At 46.5% G+C, this 25014-nt stretch overlaps 1 protein-coding gene across 7 annotated transcripts in view; it reads left to right on the plus strand.

Annotated features, from left to right (window-relative positions):
- FHOD3 (formin homology 2 domain containing 3) overlaps positions 1-25014 on the plus strand; it is a 497371-nt gene that overhangs the window by 439159 nt on the left and 33198 nt on the right. For all 7 annotated transcript variants that reach the window (XM_081253453.1, XM_081253447.1, XM_081253448.1 and 4 more), the window contains 5 exons: positions 3190-3348; positions 12942-13124; positions 14801-14920; positions 15648-15809; positions 21205-21395. In XM_081253453.1, coding sequence (XP_081109579.1) covers positions 3190-3348; positions 12942-13124; positions 14801-14920; positions 15648-15809; positions 21205-21395 — 815 coding nt within the window. The remainder of the gene's footprint in view (positions 1-3189; positions 3349-12941; positions 13125-14800; positions 14921-15647; positions 15810-21204; positions 21396-25014) is intronic.

Genomic DNA, 25014 nt, shown 5'->3' on the forward strand with positions numbered 1-25014 from the left:
TGGTCTGGGCTTTGACCCTGAAAGAGGATTGAAATGGATCAGAATTGATGATAGCTAATCCCTAGACAGGACGCATGGTTCCAGGCACGGAGAACTTTGGCTTGTTCTTGCAGGCGCGCTCCAGTTTATTGTGGGAGGGGAGGAGAGAGTTGGACAAGCCCACGTGACCCACCCCTCGTGTCGGGCAGGACAGCCGCCAAGGCACTTGAGGGGTCAGTAGCATCCAGTGGAGTCTGTTTTAATTATGAAGAAGAGCATTTAAAATACCTCTTGGATAAAATCCAGAGATTTAACAATTCAATTTCAGATATGACTTTAATTCTTATTCCTTCCTTTGCGAAGTGGTTGGAAGTGCTCTGAAAACATGTAGCATCGTTTGTGAAGATAGCTTCCCCATTATCTCAGGATGCCCAGCAGCTTGCTTCTTCCCGACTTATGAGGGGTGTGGGTGTGGTTGTGTCCGTTGGTGTGAACTGAGTTCTACTGAGAATGGGGGCAAGGACATCTCAGGCTCAGAGCCACCCCGAGTCTGTGTGGGTTGCTTGCTGCACGTGGACGCTGGCTGAGGGGGGGAGGGCTGAAATCTGAACGGTGCTTCCCTCTCAAGCTGTTTGCCATGGGGCTGTGTCTCCCTGGAGGTGGGCATCTTTTTCTCATTTGCACAAAGGCTGCAGTTGGGCTGGGCCTGCTCAGGCATCTCTGCAGTCTCCTAGAATGACGGGGACTCTATAGATGGGGGGCTAAGGGCTAATGATTCCCAGGGAACCCCTGCCTTCCCATAAATGCTTTCTGCGCTGGAGCCTGGCTGTGGGTAGTTGCCTCTCCAATGCCAGGTCCCAGGCTTCTTCCGTCTTCCATGCTTCCGTCCATGTGGCTTCCTTCCTTATGCTCATGAGATGTCTCACTGCTGTCTCTCTGGGCCTCACATCCACATTCTAGGCAGGAAGAAGGAGGAAAGGCAAAAGGCATGGCTCACTGGGTCTATCTCTTTTTAATCAGGAAAACAAAAACCCAAACTGCCAGCCTTACATGCCAAGGGTCCAGGGAGGTGACTGATTTCACTGACATATTACCAGTCTGAAAAAAATCAAGTCCCTTTGGTGAGCAGGGAAGAGGGAATGGATGTTGCACAGGCTCCCTGCAGCACCTGGAGGGGTGGACACCTGGCACCCCAGCATGGGCATCGCAAGTCATCACATCTGTCTTCATTGCCTGTAATCAGCATTTTGTCAAACCTTTTCTCATTCCTTTTTAGCCTTCTATACACAAAATAATATTTTAAAGTAGATTTCAGGGGCTCCTGATAAGCTTATTTGCTTAAATATATAGAAGACAAGCTTGCCCTACAGAGTGAGGGTGCATTTATGCCGCGTGTCCCTGGGAGCTCACAGTTCCAAGCCGACGAGCACACCCATAGGAATGGTTCCTCCTGGCTACCAGGTGGCCAAACAGCTGGGATGCTTTCAGTTATTTTCTTCATGAAGAAATTGTAATTTATTCCCAAATGCACATCTAAGGACCTAAAATAGAATGTTAGCAATTGAGTTCGGAAGGGCTCAGTAGGACGTAAGGGGCCGCAGCCGTTTTTCCTAGCCAGCTCCCAACCTCCTGTGCTACAGCGACCAGCTGCCCTGGGCGGTTCAGCTGCTCCCAGGCCCAGCCAGGTTCCCTTCCTCAGAGGAGAGGCTGAGGCCTCAGCACAGGAGGCCGTCCTTGAGCAGCTGTCAGCTGCTCAGCTGGGGCCTGCCTGCAGGGGGGTTCTGAGCAGCTGATTCATGGAGCTCCCCCATATGGCCCCCAGACCTCCAGCTTCATCCCTGGCAGTTCCCTGGAACTAGACAAAGGCACTTCTCTCCTCTCCTTATATTCTCTCCCAGCCCCAGGCTAGTCCTAGACAGTCTTGAGGGTCCAGCTCAGGTGGCAGCTTCTCCAGACCCTAACCCCCTCCACCACCAGGGGAGTTAGTTACCCCACAGCTGGGTCCCTCACACAGTGAGCACACCCCGTCACTGTGCTGGACGGGTCTTACCCATCCTTGTCACCCCAGGCTTGTTTCATGAATCAAAATCATCATAATTGGGCTTCCCTGGTGGCGCAGTGGTTGAGAGTCCGCCTGGCGTTGCAGGGGACACAGGTTCGTGCCCCGGTCTGGGAAGATCCCATATGCCGCGGAGCGGCTGGGCCCGTGAGCCATGGCCGCTGAGCCTGTGCGTCCGGAGCCTGTGCTCTGCAACTGGAGAGACCACAACAGTGAGAGGCCCGCGTACCGCAAAAAAAAAAAAAAAAATCATCATCTTCCCAGCCCTGTGGCCTCAAGGGAAGCTGTGCAGCACAGGAAGCTTGCTGGCCAGCCCCCCTCCACCTGTCCCGGTTGCCACCTGCCCTTGACTTCCCGAGAGCTGAGGGGGAAAGCTGGGAGCCTTGTCACAGCTCTGGGCAGAGGTGAGCATTGGCTCAGCACCTCACACCCTTCCTGGCTTCTGGCCGTGTGCCAGCCCGGGGCTGGCCGCGGGGACTGCCCCGAGGATGCCAGGCCAGCAGGGAGGCCACATACATCAGGGCTCTGTGGGGACATGGTCCCCCTCCTCAGCCTCTTTGCTAGTTTATCCCTCACTCCTCTTCACGCACCCACTGGGCAGCTGCCCAGATGGCTGAGTGTAGCAGGAGAGGCGGAAGTGCTCAGGTGTCAGGGCGGAGGATGTTGGAATGATGAGGGGAGCCCCTGAGATGCCGGATTCCCTTCTGGCTCCCGTCTCCTCGGTGCGCGGACCAGGTTTCTCCATCTCTGGGCACACACCACACGCTCCAGGGCCAACCAAGGCACATTCCGACACCTCGCAGCCTGCAGGAAGGGAACTCTGAGAGGTTTGAGTTTTGTTTCCACTGCCTCTATGGAAAAAAAGCAGGGTTTTTTTTTTTTTTTTCCTTCCAAAATATCACATTTTTCCCAATTGAAGGCAAATCAATTTTATTTTGTAACGTGTCTGACTTGCGAAGTTCCATTGCTGCCCTGCTCTTGGCGGCCTCTTGGAACTAATCCCTGATCTCTGCTGTGCTGAGAGGTAGCCAGTCCTTCGCTGAGCTAAACTGAGGGCATTTGGTTTCATGTCTAAGTAAGTTGTGAGTTTGCTTTTAATAGAGGACCAAAGATGATGCATTAATCTTGGATTCTCCTTATTTTATCACAAGAAAACTGCTGCAGATGGAAAAAAGCAGGAGATCATCGTCCTGGATTCCAAGAGGAGCAATGCTATTAATATTGGTCTGACAGTGCTGCCCCCTCCAAGAACGATTAAGATAGCCATTCTGAATTTTGATGAATATGCCTTAAACAAAGAAGGGATTGAGGTAAGGGGAGCCCCGTGCAGTGTTATTTGTGTTCTGTAATATGTTGCATATGTAAACAGTACTGTGTCCAATGTGACTTTCTCCACAGGGTGGCTTGCCATTTTTCTGTCTCAGCCAGATTCTGAATAATGTTAATAATTCTCACATCTTGTTTTTTAACTTCTGGGGGGAAAGCAGCCCCACTTTGCCTAGGAAATTCAGAGATCCTCACTCTCTGGTTCATTTAACTTCCTTCTGACCACATTCCGCCTACCTCGATGGGGAAGAAGAATTTGACAACTTCCACAGGGGTGGGGCTGGGATGCCTTCTTTCACATCATTTCAAACCAAATACGTTTAATGAACAGTCTCAAAAGTAGGGTTTTCCATACGTGCTCACTCCGTGTTAGCGGATTTGTTTCTCTCTTGGCACCCTTTGGGGTGTGTAGAGATGGGTTTCATTTGATCAGCTGGAAAACCCAAGCCAACTGAGTCTGCAGCATTTGTTAATCTGAGTGGCACAAGTGGAGAGAGACTGGGTGCCTTGGCTGTGACTACATGGCTGGCAGGCGGCCCAGCTGGCGCCACAGCTCCCCTGCTCTGCCAGGGTCCAGTGCCCTTCCACCAGGCCCGGCTCACCCTCGGCTGTGGGCTGGTGCCTGTCTGTAGGAAGTTAAATCTCCTCTTCTTATAACAGAGAAAGAGTGCGTGAAACCAATGGCTCAGCCCACCGATTCCTACAGACGGGTGGATGGCCTGGAGGCCCACTGGGTCAGAATGGGGATCTGAGGACACTGCTTCATGACGTTGGGTGACACCCACCCCATCCTCCTATTGGCAAAGAGCCCTGGATTCCTTTAAAGGCTCTCCATATTTGAGATTCCTTCATGCCCAGTCTTATTTGAAAACGTCGAGAGTGAAGGAAGCCAATGAAGCCTGGCTGCAGTGAGGGAGAGCGGGCTTTGGCAGGAGAGTTGAAAGTGAGGAAGGCCTGGGGGGCTGTGCCGGACGCGTCTCCAGCCCTGAGTGTGGTAGGGGGCAGTGGGGCCCATGGGGCAAAGTGATGCCTGAACCCAGGAGGACAGCCATGCCTTTGTGCTTTGGAAAGCAGAGACCTCCACAGGAAAAGCCGTGTTCCAGAGGTTTGTACTGGATTGAGTACAAACTTCAAAATCCATGCCTACCCAGAACCCCAGAATGTGACCTTATTTGGAAATAGGGTCTTTGCAGACATGATCAAGTGGAGATAAAGTCATCCTGGATTAGGGTGGGTCCTACTCCACTGGCTGATATCCTTCTAGAAGAGAAAAGTTTGGACATAGACACAGAGAGGGGAATGCCATGGGAACACCGAGGATACACAGGAAGACACACAGAACAGAACACCGTGTGATGATGGAGGCAGAAATTGGAGGGAAGCGTTTACAAGCCAAGGAACATGAAGGACTGCCGACAACCACCAGAAGTGAGGACAAAGCAAGGAAAGAGCCTCCCCTCGAGTCTTCAGAAAGAGCATGGCCCTGCCGACACCTTGATATTAGACTTCTAGTCTCTCAAACGGTGAGAGAATAAATTTCCTTTGTTTGGAACCCCTGAGTTTGTGATGCTTTGTTATGGCAAACCTAGGAAACCAGTACGAGGCCTAAGCAACTCTGCCCTGAGAAACACACACACAGCCTGTGCCAGGAGCAGGTACGATGAGGGAAATGCACTTCCATCTGGCTGGAGAGGAGGTGGAGCCCGAGCCCTGGACTCAGGCCATGCAACACAGCAGGTCAACAGAGCCCGGGACTGAGGGCACGTGGCAGAACGGGGGGGGGGTGTAAAAAGGAGAGAGCAGGTGACAGTAGGCAAATACAGAGAGGGACACTGAGGCAGCTGCCAGACAGCGAGAAAGAAGGGGGCAGGCCCAGCCTCAGTGTGAGGCACGTCCACCCTGGGACGCACAGAGCAGCAAGAGAGAGGGGCATTGGGCAGGTGGGAGCTGCCAAGTGGGACGAACCACGTGCAAAGTGTCTCTCACATGGGACAGGCAGAGTAGTAGGCCCTAGCGCACATCCTGGCCATCCTGTTTACTTCACAGGATCTTTTAAAGACTACAGAAGCTTCAGATTCGTACATAGGCTCCAAATGCAGCCAGGGCCAGCTTGATTGAAGGAAAAAATGACAACTTCCCCTTTTAAAAATATTTCCCCTTATTGCCATGAGAACTTGAAAGTCCATCAGGAGAGGTGGATGCCTTTGGTTTTGCCTCTTTTCTTTCCTGAAGTGTCAGTCTCCCTGGGTGGGGAGAGTTTCAGATACAATAAGTTACTAGGATTTTAGAATGAATCAAATTATTTTTTCCTTTTCTGACTGGTTTCCAGCTGAGCACCTTTTCAATCCAGGAAGGGATGTATGATGATAGGTACAGTAATGATGACGGATGTAGGAGCAGCACAGCACTAAACTTGACTTTCCTAGGTTTCCTCCTGTGGGCCAGACACCAGGTAGGTGCTTCACACAGATGCTCATCCGAACCTTACGAGGTTACATACTATTATGTTCTTCATCTTAAAGATGAAGAGGGTGAGTTCCAATGTTGGTCTGTGTCCAAGCTCACAAGCCAGTAAGAGGTCGAGCTGAAATATGATTTCTAGAGCCTGAGTCTGAAGTGCAATCCACAGGCCAGCCCTGGCGGCGGCCAGCCCAGGTGGGCTGTCTGGGCCTGGGCTCACGCACCGAAAAGAATAAGAGGGAATCTGAAAGGGGAGTGAGAAGATGCTTGAGGCAACGCAGTCCGCATCACAGCGCTGCCTATGGTTTTCCTCTGGGAGTAGCTGGCATATGAAATGAGGTACAGTGAGAGGACACAGCCATAGAAAACACTGCCTATCCCTTCCTGAGAGCTTATTGTGTCATGAGTGCTCGGTAAATTCATATATAGTCCCAAGACATGGAGTTACACATTTTTACCACAGTTTTCGTTGAAAGCAAGGTTTATCAACTGGCACTATTGCCATTCTGGACTGGACAGTTCTTTATTGTGGGAGTTGCCCTGTGCATTGTAGGGGGTTCAGGATCCCTGGCCTCTGCCCACAGGATGCCAGTGGCACCCATCCAGGGGTGACAACCAAAAATGTCTCTTAGACTTCATCAATATACCCTGGGGACAGAATCACCCTGATTGAGAACCCCTCATCTGAAGCTGCCTGGGCAAATCCAGAGACTGTATATTTTCAACTCTTGTCAGCTGTAGCTGAGAATCCAGAAGAAACCAGTCCTTGTGGGGAAGACAGAACCCAGGCCCTCCCAGCTGTTACCTGCTGTCTCTGGCCACTGATCCCAGGGGCCCAAGGGGTAGAGACGGTCTTCATCCAAGTGCAGAGCTACTCCCCCAAAGCTTATTGTCTAAGCTTGTTGCTCAAGAGTTACGTCAGGGTTGAGAAGAGATGTAAGTTGTGTCCTTACAGATCTTCACTAATATGATTTCCAGCTTATGCCCAAATGGCCTCTTGCCAAACCGTCTGCTTCTTGGATGCAGGCCCTGTAGCGTGGCACCACGGCTTAATGGGGTCGTTCGAAACGAAACCTCTGTGTACCTGGACGTGATTAGGATGTATTCACTGACATCCTGTTTGTCAACCCCATGTTTTGTATCTGGTTCATCATGAAAACCCATGGGAGTAAGTAACTTCATTAAGGAAGTAGTTTTTTATAAGAGTATTAAACTTTAAAATATGATTTGGGGGCATCTCTAAGTATTATTAATGATATTTTCCCAAGTAAAACATCGCTGAGGTATCACAGATGGAAGTAGGAAGGGTTTTCATTTTTCTCCTTGCTTTTCTCATTTTTAGAGTCTGTGTTTACTCAGAGGGTAACACAACTGAATGGCTCCAAACGACATTTAACTTGGCCCTGCTTGGCTTCCAGGCCAGTCGGCATCCTAGAAACAGAATTTCCCTTTGGCCACCTGTACAAAACTACAGTATCTTCTCAAGCAGTTTGTGTTGGGGAACTCCGTCCACGGGTCCCTGAGTGAGCGCTGGACACACGCAGATGAGCCTGAGTGCAGGAGCGCATCAGTGGGTCCACAGTGCCAGGAATCAGAATGTCCCAGTGACTGGGCACCTTAGCCGCACTGGTAGTTCGTGGAATCGCCATGAGCATGGAAGTAGTGCTAGAAAGTAGGAGGAGCCCCTGGGTGGTTCTCCAGCGCTTCCTTGGTTGATCCAGCTTAGCTTCAGGCACTGCATCTTCATCTGTAAATTGGCGCATAATTTCTGCCTTACATGCCTCACTTGAGTAGTCATAAGAAGGAAAGAAGATAGTATCAAGAAATAAACTTGAGAAGTTAACTAAAAAAAAAAGCCCCTCCCTGAGATGAAGTGCATGAAGAGAATACCATTGTCTCATGAGACTGCAAGTTGCATCCAAACTAGCCTCAGCCATAAAGGCTCCAAGTTTCTGCTGTTAGAATCTCATCCAGAGTCATAGCCAGGGTTCTGTTCAGGAGATGTGGGGATACATGTATATGTGTAGCTGATTCAATTTGTTATAAAGCAGAAACTAACACACCATTGTAAAACAATTATACTCCAATAAAGATGTTAAAAAAAAAGAACTCACAAGACATGATAATTACTTAGCATGGTCTCATCTGCAGGTGAATGAGATGGCCAAACCCCAAAGCATTTGGGTCCATAAAAAATAAGTATGACTTATGAATTTTCATCTGAAATATGATTTTCAGATACAAAAGCAAGCATACTTAAAGCAGTGCTGGAGAAACACTGTCTGGAAGAAAGCAAAAAAAACACTGAGATTATTATGTCATGGGCCTGTTTGATGTTTTTCTCCCTGTGAAACCAAATGGTCATCACAGAAACATCAGTAAATCTACTGACATGGTAAAGAGCAAATTAAAGGTATGCTCATTCCCTTGTCATTCTGCTCATGGAAAAAAGGGGCCATCACCTCATAGGAGGTAGCGTTGACCTCCTGTCCCCCTGTCTTACGGCTATTTTTATTGTCAGTGATGTGTAAAAAAGAAGTAAAATAAGCGGCAGATGGTAACCTCATAAATCTTCAGTAGTGAACAAATGGTTTAAATTAGAGAAAGGAAAAACAAAGGAGTGTTTGATTACTTTCCCAAAGGAAAAAAGCAAACAAAAATCATCCCAGGAAAATGCCTTCTGAAGAAGGGGGAAAAGCGTTGACAACTTTATATTTTGGAATTCTTGTACATGCTTAAAACAATTTGAGCATTAAGAAAATTAAAATACAAATTCTTAGTTAAGTTTTTCTTTTGAAAACCAGTTGAGTTCAAATGCTGGGTGTTTTGGAAGAAGTGACATCTGCTTGGATTGTTTTGGTCCTTTTTGAATGCCATCTATGTGGACAGGTGGGATCAGTAGCATCAGCCTGTGGGAGAACAAGGAGGATTGTCACTGAATGTCTCCCCGATGCTCCATTCCACACACATAATCTGTGTTTGAGGCCGTGATGAAGAGGATGTTGGAAGAAGAGGTATCTAGGGCTCACCACCAGTGACCTCACTCTGACCACAGCCCAAAACAGGTCTTCAATACAGTTTGTCATCACTGGCTTCTGATAAACTCCTGAGACAGTCCTCCCTGATAACACTTTCAGAAGCCTAGGACAACTACTACCCCACCCAGATACATCCTAAGGCACAATCATGTAGATATCTGCATGTTTGCTGATTCTGGTGTCAAGTGTCCAGTCTTTTATTTTGGCTTTTTAAAAAAATTAATATAGAGTAAAGTTGACTTTTGGAGGGGGTCCGGGTCTATTGAGTTTTAAAACATATATAAATTCATGCAATGACCACTGTAGTCAAAATTCAAAACAGTCCCATCTCCCAAAAAAGCTCTTGTGCTGTCCCTTTCTAGTCACACCCTTAACCCACCCCTAGCCCCTGTTAATGACTGATTGATTCTCATCACTATGGTTTTGTCTTTCCGAGAATGTCATACACATGGAATCATACAGCGAGTAACCTTTTGAGATTGGCTTCTTTCACTCAGCATGATCGATGCCTCTGAGATTCATCCAAGTCGCAGTTTGTATCTACAGTTGGTCCCTTTTTATTGCTGAGTATCATCGCATTGTAGGGATGTACCACTGGCTGTTTGTAAATATAAATATTCACCCGTTGAAGAATATTTAGCTTGGTCCAGTTCATAGCAGTTATGAATAAAGCTAATACAAATACTCATGTACAAGTTTTTGTGTGAATACTGTTTTAATTTTTCTAGGGTAAATACAAACGGAATTGCTAGGTCATGTGATAACTCTATGTTTAATCTTTTGAGGAACTGTAACTTGTCTCTTCATTCTCTTAACAGTGTCTTTCATAGAGAAAAAGTGTTTAATTTGGATGAAGGTTAATTTATCAACCTATTCTTTTTTTGTATCATGTCTAGGAATTCATTGCATAACCTGTGTCACAAAAATTTTCTCCTGTTTCCTTCTAAAAGTTTTGTAGTGTTGCTTCTTACTTTTAGATCTATGATCCCCTTTGAGTTAACTTATGTAGAAGGTGGAAGGTTTAAGTTGAGGTTCACTTTCTGCATATGGATTCCAGTTGTTCCATCCAACACCATTTGTTGAAAACACTACCATTTGTCCACTGAACTGCCTTCATACCTTTGTCAGAATCACTGGGCCATATTTGTTGTAGTCTATTTCTGGATGCCCCGTTTTGTCCCACTGGTCTCTGTATCTATCGTGCAGCCCATGCCACACTGTCTTAATACTGCAGCTTTATTGTAGGTCTTAAAGTCAAGTGGTATGACTCCTCCAAGGGTATTCTTTTTCAAAATTATTTTGGTTTGACTGTTTTGGTCCTCTGCCTTGCCATATAATGTTTAGAATCAGCTTGTCTATATCCACAAAAAATCATGCTATTTTGATTGGAATTGAGTTACATTTATACATCAATTTTGGGAAGACTAGCATCTTGCCTATGTTGAGTCCTTCAGTCTGTGAACACTGTTCCTTCTCTCTTCATTTAGATCGTCTTTAGACAATTAGGTTGCTTTCATCAGCATTTTCTACTTTCCAAATGCAGATCCTACACATGCTTTGTTAGACTCATACCTAAGTATTTCATTGTAAATAGCATTTTTTTTAAATTTCAGTTTGTAATTGCTCATTAGTAATATATAGAAATAAAATGGATTTTTTGGTATATTGACTTTATATTATGCAACGTTGTTTAACTCATTGTTTCGTAAGTTTTTTGTAGGTTCCTCAAAATTTCCTATGTAGACAATTATACCGTCTGTGATAGGAAGAGTTTTATCTTTTCCTTTCCAATCTGTATGCATTTTTAAAATTTTATATACCTGGCTAGGATTTCCATACAATGTTAAATAGGAATGGTGATAGTGGACACCCTGTCTTATTCCCATTCTTAGAGGGAAAGCATTCTCTCTGTCACCATTAAGTATGAAATGAGCTGTAGGTTTTTTGTTTTTTTTTTTTTATAAATGTCTCTTATCAGGTGGGGGAAATGCCTTCTATTACTGGGTTGCTGAGAGTTTTTTGTCATGAATGGAAATTGAATTTTATCAAAACTTTTTTGAGTCAATTGAAATGACTGTGTGAATTTTCTTGTTCACACTGTTAATCTGGTAGATTAATTGCATTGATTAATTTTTTCATATTGAACCAACCTTGTGGCTATTTTAAAATATATTGCTATATAAAATATAGCAATAGATTTATATATCTTAATATATTGGCATTTATTTATATACTTTAAAATATTTTGTTAAGGATTTTTGCATCTGATTCATCAGGATATTGGTGTGTAGTTTTCTTTTCTCGACTGGATTAACTTTGTCTGGTTTTTGTATTAGGGTCATTCTGGTTTCATAAAAAGAATTAAGAATTGTTCCATCACCTGTTGGAGTTCAAGCCACAGATTCTAACCCACCTTCTGTGGACTGTTGTTCCAGCGTCAGCTCAGTTTTCAAAGTTTTCAAAGACCAGTTCAGGTCTCAAAGTCTTTAATGTGCTTTTGAAGGTCAGATTCACACATGAACAGCTCAAGGAGAAGCGCAGAAGTTCTTAAACAGCTTTGTGCCCTTGCTTTGCAGGCTCTTCATATTTCATGACCTCCCTACTGCTTTCTGGTTTTCTGGGGCCTTCCTTTGTAGTCTTCCAGTGAAAGCTGGGTCTTTAGTTACCTCACTTTACCATGCACTTGCTATGACTATGCCCATGTCTGGGGCCAAGCAGAGAGAAGATAGAGAAGAAAAGCATAAGGGGTTTGCCCCATCTCTTGGGACCATAGCTCCACTGACTGGAGAGGAATGTTCCCTTCATCTGAGTTTTAGGACCTGCCAACCTTGCTGCCACCGCTAGGAGACCCTTTCCCACACCTCGAGTCAGAACTAGAGGGCTCCCCTGGCATTCTCTCTGTCTGCACCTGATACCCTCTTCCAGATTTTTGGACTAACTGAGCCCAGGCTAGGGAATACCAGAGGAAAAATGGTCAACTCATTACCAGTTCAGATGAACTTTCAGTTCTGGTCTTCTCCTTCAATCCACCTACCACTATTCCTTTTTTTTTAGAGTCTTCAAGTAGCTGCTCCATGCCTGCTGTCCAGGGTGTATAGTTGCATTTAGTGGGACAGACAGCGTATTGCTTACTCTATCTCCCCCAGAACTGGAACTCCTTCCCACACTTTATCCAGATGGTTGCTATTGTAGAGCAGTAACCAAAGCCACTTAGAATTAATGAATTAACATAAGTTACTGAAAAGTATGGCACAATGTGTATTTCTTTGCTTTGATACTCTCATTTGATAAATGAGAGTAATGTTGTATGTTAAATGTCACATGATGGGAATTTTTACCTTCTTTTAAAATGTAATCACTAAGGAATTTGAACTTATAAGAGTCATAATCCTTCTGATGCCTGTTTGCTCCCTTTGCCTTCTGCAATTGACTTTTACCAGAAACAAATAAAAGCAGAAAGTGATACTCTTTCCATTAGTAGGTAAGTATTGCTCTTTATAAGTACCATCATCATTTTTTCCTCAATCAGGCTTGAGCTTGATGTTAAGATGTTTTCATTTCTATATAAAATTTGAAATATACTTGAAATATTTAAAACAATTAAAGCTATACTATGGCCCAGGTACAAAAGTTAGTCTGAGCTCTTGGTAAATGATTTATTTTTGTAAGCTCTTAGATTAATCTGTGAGAAGATTATATTCTTAACACGTTTTACTCTATTTCTTAGGGAACAGGGAGCTGTTCTCTAATCTTCTATCTTATTCTTTCACCTTTCTCTCACCCCCCATCCCTTTCTTGCTTAGAATGTCCTTCATGTGCAAGACTAGGAAATTTAGGGCAAGTTGCTTATGAAACAGGAGATTTAAAGAAAGAGAAAGAATGTTAAAACAAATAAATGTAAATTTAGATGCTACATAGGGCTTTTCTACTCTAAAGTTTATTTGGTATATAGCAGCTGTATATGATAAGAGCACTGACAGCAGAATATCTCTACTACCTGGTTGGGAAGTTACCATGTGAATTTGGAAACATTGAAGGGTCCATCACTAAGAATATACTGTATCATTCCATCTTTCCAGAAAATTCTAACCATGATTCCCACTGAAGAAGAGAAGCAGAAAATCCAGGAAGCGCAGCTGGCCAACCCCGAGGTGCCGCTGGGCAGTGCCGAGCAGTTCCTCCTTACACTGTGCTCCATCAGCGAGCTCTCGGCTCGGCTCCACCTCTGGGCGTTCAAAATGGATTACGAAACTACAGAAAAGGTCAGCACTTAGAAAGAGAGGCAGCCAGTCCTGTGTCCCCAGAGTTGAGAACGTTCATTTATTTAACGGTGAACATGGTGAAGTATCATTGCTGAGACAGGGTTTGAAGGGTGAGGGTTTGATCGTGACGGGGTCGTGTCTACACCGAGTGATGAGCAGCCTACCAGTGAGGGCTTATTCTAAAGTGTCTGTCTGGCACCAGCCTCAGATACTTGACTGTTTAAAAAAAAAAAAACCAAAAAAACTATCAAATGTTTTTCTGACTCTATATGCTCATGGTAGAAAATTTAGACAATACAGAAAGACACAATATGGGAAGTGACTTACAATCCTTCTATCTGATGATGGTCACCTCACTGCCATTGACTGTGGCAACCAGCAGGTCACTGGGTCCCTTTGAGAGGGTATCCCAATAGAAAATCTGAGATGAACAGATTGCAAGAGGTTGAGAGGAGAGTAGAAGGAAAGGGACCTTGACAGTGAAGGCATGGGAACACTCATCCCGAGTAGAAAGTGGAAGAAGCAGGTGTCCTCTCTGGATGGGTGAGAGGTGAGTATTTTTTGCAGGCTGAGAAGAAGGAACCATGGAGAGGAAAAGGGAGGGAGGGATGGTGAGCTGGAGGTGAGCTTGACTGAGAGCAAGTGCCCGGAGGAGGTGGAGAGGCTGTGTGGTCTTCCTCTTTCCACAAAGGAGGGAGCACGGTCCTTTCTGAGGGCCAGGCAGGTAGTAGTGGGCTAAGGCTGCTTCAGGGGAAAACTGCTATATTTGACTCCATTCGAGAATCAGGCAGGGCTGAAGAAGCCTAGAACTGCTAGGGTGACGTGGTTGCAGAACTAGTCAGCCTGTTCCGATGATTTTCTGGAGAAAGGTGAGGTAACTTCAGGGAGAAAACAGGTCATCGAGTCAGCCTGGTTTGCAGGCTGGGAGGGCCTGCCTAGCAGAAGTGAGGCTGGAGAGAATGAAGCTGAAGCTTCTGGCTTTGGGGTCCATGCTTGGGGAGAGCCTCAGTGAGGACGCTGAGGTGGGGGGTGGTTACAGAACAACAAGACAGAGGGAAGGGGAGACTGAGGCCATGAGGCCACAGGGCAGGCTAGACAACTGAGAGAGTGGGAGTTCTGAAGAAAGTTGGAGTAATGAGGACGATGACCTTCTAGAAAGTGACCCAGGCCAAGAGGTGGCCAGCCACAGAGTGCCTAGAGGGGAGGTTAGGAGACCTGGGTCCAGGGACAATGAGGCCACAGTTTCCAGTGTCATCTGCCTGGGAGGAGAAAGGCAAAGAGGAAGACTGGTTCAGATGCTGAAGGAACATGCAGGTGAAGAGTTTCATAGACATCAACCATGGTCAGAGGAGAGAATGGGAGGAGAGTATGACCTGAGTGTCCTGCTTGAGCTTGGGAGATGGGCAGGAACAGGGGATGACACAGCAGATGTCACCCAACCAAGCTCCCGTGAGCCACAGGTACCCAGTTGGTCTCCACTGAGGAGACTTTGGGGCTAGACTTTCTCCTGCCCTTCAGCTCTTTCCCACACCTGGGAGCATGTGCCCATCACATGGGATTGCCTTATACTGGGAGAACTCCACTGGTAATGACCTTGTACAAAAATTAAAAAGAACAAAGTAAAACCAAAATTTACGTTCTCTATCACCTTCTTCTAACTTTTTTTTAATTGAAAGGAAGTGGCAGAACCACTTTTGGACCTGAAGGAAGGAATAGACCAATTGGAGAACAATAAAACCTTGGGCTTTATCCTGTCTACTCTCTTAGCCATTGGGAACTTTCTAAATGGAACTAACGTAAGTCTTTCCCATCCCTTTCCTCACAAAATCCCTGCCCTCCACTTGCCAGTGGAGGTCGTACCTCTGGTCCTCCAAAGCACAATTGAACAAACAGTTGTTGTGTTTTTTTGGTGAAAATCTAGAAGTTCTGTCCTTAAAATATCAGGGCCTATTTGTTCAAGCCTGTATCTTGCTATAAATAAGAAAACTTAGAAAAATAAGCACTTTATTCCTTGTGAAGCTTGGCTCCTCCCAAAATGGACTTTGGAGCTATTCTACTCTGTTTTTTTCTTTTTCTCTTTTTTCCCCTGAGCTTATCACTTAAATATTTGTACTCATACACATTATAAACAAACTTTTGTTTGTTTGTTTTAATGGCCCATCTTCGGCCAGGAAGTAGAGAAGCAGCAGGGAAGGGATTAGGGAAGTTGTAGATACCTACATGGCAGAGACCCCGCCCCCTTTGCCCCATCCCAGCACCCTGATTCAGGAGCAGAACCCTGGGATAGTCCGTGGCTGATGGGCGTGGTGGGAAAGGGCTGGAGGCTCATTTTGCTCTCAGGGTGGCTGGTCCATGTGTGATCAGCTAAGGATGATGGAGCGTGTGGCCTGAGATGCTTCACTCACGGAGGAACTAAACATTGGGCTCCTTCAAGAGAGCATTGATTCTAAAGCCACTTGGGCCTTTCTGAGAACCTGCGTGAAACTTGTTCTTCCTGTCTTTTATTTAATGTTCCCCAAACAGGCCAAAGCGTTTGAGTTAAGCTACCTCGAGAAGGTTCCAGAAGTCAAAGACACCGTGCACAAGCAGTCACTTCTCCACCACGTGTGCACCATGGTGGTGGAAAACTTCCCGGACAGCTCTGATCTGTACTCAGAGATTGGGGCCGTCACCAGGTCAGCCAAGGTATGTCCGGGGCTCGGAAGAGCGGGCGTGCCTGTTCCCAGAGGCTGGCTCTGCATCAGTCATCTCTGCGGAGCACAGGCTCTGTTAACTAAAACGCCCAAGTAATGCTTGCACCCCCTGCTCTAGAGTTTGTGAATAAAACTCGTCTCATGCCATTTCTAATGGACTTTTGAGATCATTTTCCCATCTCTGGTTCTCTGTCAGATTCTTTCCTGCTGAGGTATGTGAAGCAAGCCTGCCATCCCAGTCAGTCCTAACCCTGGCGTCCCCTGTTCAGCTGCGTTACTCACCAGGCTGGCTTCTCCAGAGCAGTGAAATCACCCAGCTGGTTTTAGGTGGGCAAAAATGTGCAAAAGATGCAATTTGCCTCCTCCTCAGACTTCCATAGGACCCTGCAGTGAGGTGTGGAGCCAGGAAACTAAGGGCACGCCTGGCGCCTGGCTCCCTGACCCCTACAGATTGGCCATGTCTATGATCTTACACCGAGGGAACAGTTTTATAGACCTATAAACAGCATAGCGCATTGGCCCCTCAGCTGCAAGCTCTTAAACTTAGTGCAGAGTTAAAATCTTCATGAGCTTATGGTTTAGTTGTAAGAGCTGGATAGCCAGCTGCCCCCGCTGCAGGAGCATCCCTGGGACCAAACAACCTCAGAGGGATCCCAAACACAATAGAACTGGGAGATGTAAGGGTCTTGGAAGCAACAGGGAACTCACAGAGATGGGCTTCAGTAGGGCCAGGTCAGTGTGGAAGAAACTCCTAGAAATACAACCCGGCTGGGGAGCTGAAAACAGAACAACGTTTAGCTCTGAGACACGTTGGAATCTAGCGATGAACATAGGAGAGACTGTGGTGGGCAGAGGGGGGAAAGGGCTTTGCTAGGTTCCCCTTCAAGGAGCTTTCCCTCTCTCTGCCTTCTCCCACAGAGTTGGCTTGTGGGGACCTGGGGCCTGGGACCCTCCTTCACCTGTCTCAGGCCAGCCAGGTCCACTGAGCTGGGCGCCCTGAGCCAGCCTGACGGTGGCCCTACCTTGAGGCAGAAACAGGCAAGGCCAGTGATCCTGCAGCTCTGAGAGTGGACAGACTTTTCTGTTTCACAGGCGCTCTCTCTGTATGTACTCTGTGCCAGGCACTGTTCTGAAGTCTTTAGAAATATTACTTCAGTGTTCCAAAAGCCCTTCTGAGTGTCCCAACGGGGGTCTTCTAGGTGCCCCATGAGCACCTTCTCAGAAGACAGTTTATTAGTAATAACTCTTGAGATAGAGTCTGCCTGTAATTCTTGAGACAGGGCTTCTGGATCCCCTTCATTTGGTCCTGTTTCCAGAACAAATCAGTTCCCTTTTTACAAATCAGTAGCCCTTTGTTCTTTCCAGGGCCTTCTGCTGGGTGGAGCCTGCTTTTGATGAAAGTCACCCTGGCCTAGGGGCCCTGACACCAGGCTGGCCCCCAGTGACTGCCCTGGGCCCCCTCAGTATCAGGCCTTTCCTTGCCTAAAGACTGGCTGCACAAGCCAGAACTGCAGGTAGCTTCTCGCCATTAACCTCGGCAATTACGAAGGTTGACTATTGACCCAGGTCCATGTGACTTACAACAGGACACCAAGAGGGCATCTACCACCACTTCTTAGCCTTTACTCCCAAAGTTCTGGGGGGCTTTGAGGGGCTCTTATGTGTAGACAGGTACAAAATCAGCTTCAAGGACCCCCAGCCCCAGCTGCATTCATCCCGTCCCCTGGTGCGTCACTTTGGGTGTCATCACTGCAACCCCGGAAGAGCAGGCCACTCTGGCATCTGGAAGAAAACTGTCCCACCAGGGGCTGGTGGAAATGAGTGGAGGTGGGCATAGCTCTGGCTGCTCCTAGAGGGGCAGGGTGGCGGGGGGGACTCACAGGCTTGTGCAGAGTGCTGACAAGTCACGTTAGCTTTCAGAGAGCGACAATGAAGTGTGATCACTGACTTGACCCCATGGCTTCAGGAGTGGAGGCAGGTAACCATGCAGGCTCTTCTTCCTTACATTTTTACCTGCATGTATTAGTTATCTACAGCTGTGTGACAAATCACTCCAAAAGCTAGTGGCTCAGGATAATGTATTAGTTTCCTAAGGTTGTTGTAACAAAGTATCACAAACTAGGTAGTTTAGAAAAACAGAAATAATTTGTTCCACAGTTCTGGAGGCCAGAAGTCTGAGATCAAGGTGTTGGCCAGGTCAGTTTCTCTTGAGAGAGAAATCTGTGCCATGTCTCTCTCCTGGCTTCTGGTGGTTTGCTGGAAATAACCCCAATCTCTGCCTTCATCTTCACATGGTGTTCTCCTTCTGTGTCTATGTCCAGATTTCCCCTTCTTATAAGGATACCAGTCATATTGGATTGGGATCCACCCTACTCCATTGCAACCTCATCCTAACTTAATTAATTACATCTATAATGACCCTATTTCCCGATTAGGTCACATTCTGAGTTACTGGGAGTTGGGACTTCAACATATGAATTTTGGCCATAGGAAACATTATTTCATGAGTGGTTCTGTCTCAGGTTCTCTCCTGGGGTTCAGTCCACACGTCAACTGAGGCTGCAGTCATCGAAGGCTCGACTGGGGCCGGGAAGTTTTTCCCGTGGTGGCTCACTCATCTGTTAGCTCTTAGAGAGAGGACTCAGTTCCTTCCCATGTCGGACTCTCCCAGGGCTCCTTGAATGTCCTCATGACTTCGCAGATGGCCTTTCCCCAAATATGTGGTCTGAGACGGAGCACACAAGGGCTCCAGGCAGAAGCTCTTCCCCATTTACGACCTAGCGTTTACATTCTATTCGTTAGAACCAGGTCACGAAAGCTGGCTCCCATTCAAAGGGAAGGATTTTAGGCTTTACATTCTGAAGGGCTGAGTGTCAAAGAATTTGCTGTTAAAGCACCAGACTACTCATACTGTGTGTTTTCCCTACCCCATCCCTTCTGCAGCCCCGGCTCTCGTCCCTGAGTTGGCCCGCTCCACCCCAGACTAACTTGATAAGACTTGACTACCTCACAGCACAGTTCCATGTCCTACACACGGAAGGTGGCCCATGTGGAGCAGTCCTCAGGAGAGGGCTTCCTGGTGAGGACTTCCTTCTCACAACAGAAGGCCAGGCCAGCTCTCTCCCTGGGGTGGAATTTTTTAGGGACAAACCTAGGCTTAAGGCATGACGGTTGAGAACTTAGACTCTGGAGCCAGAGAGATGTGGGTTCAAATCCCAACTCTACCACGAACCAGCTGTGTGGCCTCTCACAAGTTCCTTAACCTTTCTGTGCAACAGTTTCTCCCCCATGAAGTGGGGCCAGTTACAGAATCTGAGGCCATGAAGTAACTGTGAAGACTCAGATCATGGTGGTTTCGTCAGCCCCAGGAGGCAGCCAGCTGAGGCAGCCTTCTAGCTCTCCTCAAAAGATGCTACATTAAGCTCCACCCTCAAACACCTTTTGGTCAAAGGCTCTCCACCTGGTTTCCATTGGCAGTGAGGTCACTTTTTTCTGCCACTACCTTTAAAGGCTCACAGTGGATTTTCTTCCCTGAAAACCATCTCTAACGTGGTATCTGCCCGACCACTCTGTGTCCACTGCAGTGCTGGACAGGCGTCACCTGGTTAGACTGTACCAAGCTGCTCAGTACATTCTGAGCTGAACTGAAGTTACTACACTTATTAAAGTTATTACAGATATTGTGGATCAAGGTTGCTGCTAGATGCAAATGAGGACAGATGGCGAAGCTATGATTAGACCTGTTACAATTGGCATCAAACCTCCTAGACCTCTTAGATATTATGTGTCAATCCCAGACCATCTGGAACCCTTTCTAGACTTATTCTTTGAAATATTCAGTCCTTCTTTTCAAAACCTGCGTTCCTTTTTCTTTTAGGTAGATGCCAGATTTTTTTCTCAGCTCCATTGTATCATAGGAAAATGGAGCTTTTCTAATCTGGATCCAGAATTCCTTTGTTTTCAGGCAAATTATTTTTCTCACAGTTCCACAGTGCTCACCGCTTACCTGAATCCCCAGCCTCTGCCTAAACTTGCCTTCTGATTTTGGCACCATAGTACCCAAGAAATCCAGGACGTGTGAAGTCTTGCCTGGCCCCTTGGGCATCTCCTATGCTCAGCATACCTTCATCCTGTCTGGTGACAGATCTTCTCACGGATTCAACTTTTGTTGACTTGGCCTCCGCCATTGTCTTTCTCAGGGTGGGGCTGGAGGTCTGAGGTCACTCCAGCCAGTCCCCTTGGGCACTCGCCTCCAAACCTTGCTCTGGTGACCACAGTCACAGCCTCTGAGTGATGGCGGCTTACCTCTCCCCACCTTCTCTTTCTCCTCCTGACCTTTGTTTGCCGGGCTCTCGCCCTTTCCCACCATCTCTCACTCTCCATCCACCTCAATCCCCTCCCTTCAGCTCACCAGTTTATCTATTTCTTCCTCCCCTCCTAGTCTTTTCAGTTTCTTTCCCCTATCTCACATCTCCCTCCATTAAATACCCTCAAGGGTATTATTTCATGGCTAGCTCTCTGATTCCCATAAGTTTTAGTCTAGAAATTCTATCAAAGCATTCTTTTAGAAAGCTTCATCTCAGTCCACTTTAGTCGATCCAAGTTGGTCCCACTTCCCGGAAGAGCAAAGTGAATGTTCTGTCACATCTGTTCTTTGCACACGTGGTTTGCATCTGCTGGCAGATGGGATGGACCACACACCCCGATACTCACCCAGACACAGAGGCCTGGTGGGTTCTGTACATCCTCAGTGCTCGGTGACCACCTGTCTGTACTATGAGCCTCCTTGGGAATAGCAAGTTGGTCTCTTTCCGCATTGATCTTTGTCTTCTTCATACCTGGGAGGGGGACTGGCATGCACTAGTGTTTCCCTGAGTGTTGTTTGAATGAGGGAATGAGTGGATAAATAAAGTAATTTGTCACACAAGGTAAAAATGATCATGGTGAAGAGAAGCTCTGGCTGCCCCTTAACTGGCCCCAGCATATCAAGGCTATCCATGTAGGACTATGGTGCATTCCTCCAACCTCAAGTGAAATATCTAAAGAAAAAGAGAGCTCTGAAAAATTTTATGAGACATCTGCTCAGTTCATCTTGTACTAGAGTCCTTCATATCATGTTTTAATTTACAGTTCCCAAAGAAAGATTTCTTTCCAAATACGGCAAAAAAAAAGGTGACACTTGTGTGGAGCTCATTTAGAGAAGTTTTATCACTAAATAATTTGATGTCAAGACATGTGGATAATCTTTAGGCCATAAATATGTTTGTATTTCAAGATGTAAATTAGGTTTTGATGTTTGTTTCTTCCCAGAGGCAGTTCGGTTTCCTGGGTCAGGTTGATGTCCGGTTATTTCATTGCATTTGTAATGTTCTCTCTCTGATTTTCAGGTTGACTTTGATCAACTTCAGGATAATTTATGTCAGATGGAGAGACGATGCAAAGCTTCATGGGATCACCTCAAGGCAATTGCAAAACATGAAATGAAACCAGTTTTAAAACAACGAATGTCAGAGTTCCTAAAAGACTGTGCAGAGAGAATTATAATTTTAAAGATTGTCCATAGAAGAATAATTAACAGGTGAGTGGATTGAGGAGCTTATGCAAACATCAGTAAAACGGCATGTTGAAGGTATTCTGCAAACCAAGATCTGAAGGTTAAATTTACTAACATCGTCCTGTAAATTCTTGGTACATAGCAAGTACACCTTTGATGGACTTCTTTGTTTCATGAGTACTTGATTTTTCTCAAACGCACACACACACACCAATAATACGATGCCGTTGAATCTTGAGGTGGGAAGGGATCTCAGAGACGCTGTCATCCAAAAATCGTACTCGATCAGGAATTGCATCTGTAAGATCTCTGGCAAGTCGGCCCCTGCATCTTTGCATCTGCCTGAACAGTTCTGCCTACAGAAAGTACACATCCTTGGAAGGCAGCTTGACTTGTTAGGAAGGTCCCTTGCTCTTATCAAGCACAGCCTGCCTTCTGAGACCTTTCATCGATTCTTGGACGGCTGCTCTGTGCTGCAGCCCTCCTAGAGACAGCCTGGGTCCCACCATGGGTCCATCCTCTGGGTCAGCCTTCCTTCAAGTCCCAGGATCCATGAGGACCCTGGGAAGCACAGCAGTGATGTGTCAGGCCTTGCCTGACTACAGGGAGACTGGCCGGGGTCTGGGACAGCTCCATGGCTGTCCAGGGCCGTCTCCCTTGTTAGTGGTGGCAGCACCAGGACTAGGTCTTCCAACTCCCCAGGTCAAGCCATTTCCTACTAGGCATCCCCCACTTTCTTCTCCTTTGTCTTGTCACAGAACACGGTTGCAGGTCCCTCACCCTGGCCTCTGGGTCTGCGTGCTGTGTGCTGGGCCTTGCACCTTGGTGAGCAAATGGTCAGGCCTACAGGCTGGGGTTCCCCTGGAGCAGGTGCTCTGATAACAGACCCTCTGAAACAGGCCTCCTTGCAATTCTGTTAAGGGAGCCCTCCCTTGGGGTCATCTAAACCACAGGCTTTTCCCAGAGAATTGCTCTTCAAGCCCTCTCCCACTCTTGTGCTTGAGTACTTTATTATTATTTTTAAACAAATGTGTGGTATTTTCATTTATCCCTGTACATTTCACATTTTTTATTATTTTTTTTCTCTTCCCCCGCTCCGTACTCTGTCTTTCCTTCCTTCCTTCACCTTTCTTGAACCCATACAGAACTTTTAAAAAAACCTCATTCTCTTGTCTGCCTGTGAGCCCTCTCTCAGCTTGTGTCACATGCTATTTGGGTGATCATACCTCCTGGATCTTGATCCAGACTTTTCTGGGCAGGGGGTGGTGAGGGTAGTCTTTAAATGTTAGACTGGATAGGAATAAGGAACAGAATCTTCCCTTCAGGTTGACAAGTAACCATTACTCAGTACTTTTGGAATTTAGTTGTTCAACTGTAAATCCCCCTCCCTGTACTTCTTCCGGACCTCACAGCTGCCTTCTGGGTAAGAGGATCTTATCAGAGATTTTGTCAAATTTCTTACTACAAGCAAAGTACACCCTGCTTTTAACATGGCTAAAAAGGGGAGGCAGAGAGTATAAGCTGCTTTGGCCCTCCAGGCTTTGTATGATACAAGCAATTTCCAACTTAAAACTACTCAAATAAACAAATAGTTTCCATTTGGAATGGCAGGAAACTGGAGCAGTTTTATGAAAGTCTTGTAAAGCTATTATGCCTGGTCACAGTAACCATCTTATCCCAGACAGTTTAAGACTCAGCTTGGTGATATATCTGTTCCTTAAGCTAGTGTGTGTGTGTGTGTGTGTGTGTGTGTATGTATGTATGTGTATATATATGGCATGTGTGAATATATATGTTATGCATATGGTGTTTGTTCTGATTGTCCTTTTCTCCCTGGTAAGCTGGTTGCCCAGATGCTGGTTGCTCTTGTGTGACCTGGATCCCTGGTGCTCATTATTGGACACCCATCTGGCCGCCCACCTTCTTTGCTCCCCTCTATCATGGAGCTAACGGGGCAGGTGCTTCCAGCTCCCTTTCCTGTCTGATGCCCCCCCCCCACCTTAGTGACTCCAGTGACCCCTTTTAATAAAGGAGCAGAAAAAAGAACTTAGACAATTCTCTTTAGGCAAAACCTGACTTTCAAACTGTTGCCTGGCTAAGAACATCTTGTTCTGGATGTCCAAACCTGCAGATTAACCTGCCCTTTTGCATTGCTGCAGTGACAGCCAGTCCCACTCTGTGGATGTACAAACTGACTTGCCAATTCCCATGGAGTCACTGAGCTGCAGTTACACCGTGGCAGGCACTGCAGAGGGGACCAGGTGAGATGGGGAGAAATGCCTTCCTGGGAGGCACGGAGAACTACAGCAAGGGCCTAGCATTCCTCGGGGACAGACAGGCGGAAAACAAGCAAACACCCACACTGGCTTCCCGGTGCTCCCAAATCCACCCCTCCGGGCCAGACACCCTACTCAGGGACACACATGAGGAAAAGGGCGGAAGGTGGAACATATCACAGATGTTTGGCTTGTGGCTCACGACACTGATGAGGGGAACCAGCCCCTCCATAACCATAAGACCTTCTTGTCATGTGTTATTAAAGTTACAGACTCAACTAACAAAAATCCCTTAAATGTTTTACTCCCTTAAAGGCATACCCACTTTATTCTTCTGAAGGAATGCCACAGTTTCTTTCCTCTCAAAGGTACATCTGAGTCTTTTTTCAGGTGTGAATTTTACTTGCTGCTTATTGCTCCCCTGTTTACAAAATATATACAGTAAGTCCCCTACATACAAATGAGTTCCGTTCCGAATGTGCATTCCTAAGTCCAGTTTGTTCGTTAAGTCCAACAAAGTTAGCCCGGGTACCCAACTAACACAATCGGCTGTATAGTACTGTACCGTAATAGGCTCATAATACTTTTCACACAAATAATACATACATAAAAAACAAACACAAAAAACAAAGAAAACACTTTTAATCCTACAGTACAGTACCTTGAAAAGTACAATAGTACAGTACAACAGCCTGCATACAGGGGCTGGCACGCATGTTCGCATCTTTGAAAGTTAGCAACTTGAAGGTTTGTGTGTAGGGGACTTACTTGAATCATATCTCCAACTTATATTTTAAGATTGGATCCCCTCTAGATAAAAACAATATTCTGGAAAGCAGATGATAAGGAATCTTGCGTAGTACTTGTGTATAAAAGAGGACCCAGCCGTGGGCTGATTGATCCTCCTTTGATTCCTCTTACACACAGATCTTGAGTAGTGATGAGTGGCAATACATGTGTATATTACACTGTCCTATCCTAATATATATATAATATCATGCCATATCTCCAGTATATAATGTCAGGTAGTAATATGAGCCAGGAAGAAAAGAGTGTAAATGGGATAGGGAGTGATAAGACATGCTGTCTTCTGTAGGGCGGTTAGGGGAGGCTTCTCTGAGGAGGTGATATTTGCAGAGACTTGTGGGGTAAGAGAGCCATCCAGGCAGCTGTCTGTGGCAAGAATGTTCTGGGCGTAGGGAAGAGCTGGCACTGGATGCCTTGTTAGGGCCTGTGGTCCTCCCAGTGGAGTGGCCACCCCGCCCCTCCTTAGAGTCCCTGCAGGCTCTCAGCTCAGCTGTGTCCCCCGAGGGTCCCCTACACACCACACTGGGGGCCTGAGGCCCTGAGGTGGGCTTGTTCAAGGA

This window comes from Mesoplodon bidens, assembly GCF_964165515.1.
Source record: "Mesoplodon bidens genome assembly, chromosome: 13".
Classification (NCBI taxonomy): Eukaryota; Metazoa; Chordata; class Mammalia; order Artiodactyla; family Ziphiidae; genus Mesoplodon; species Mesoplodon bidens.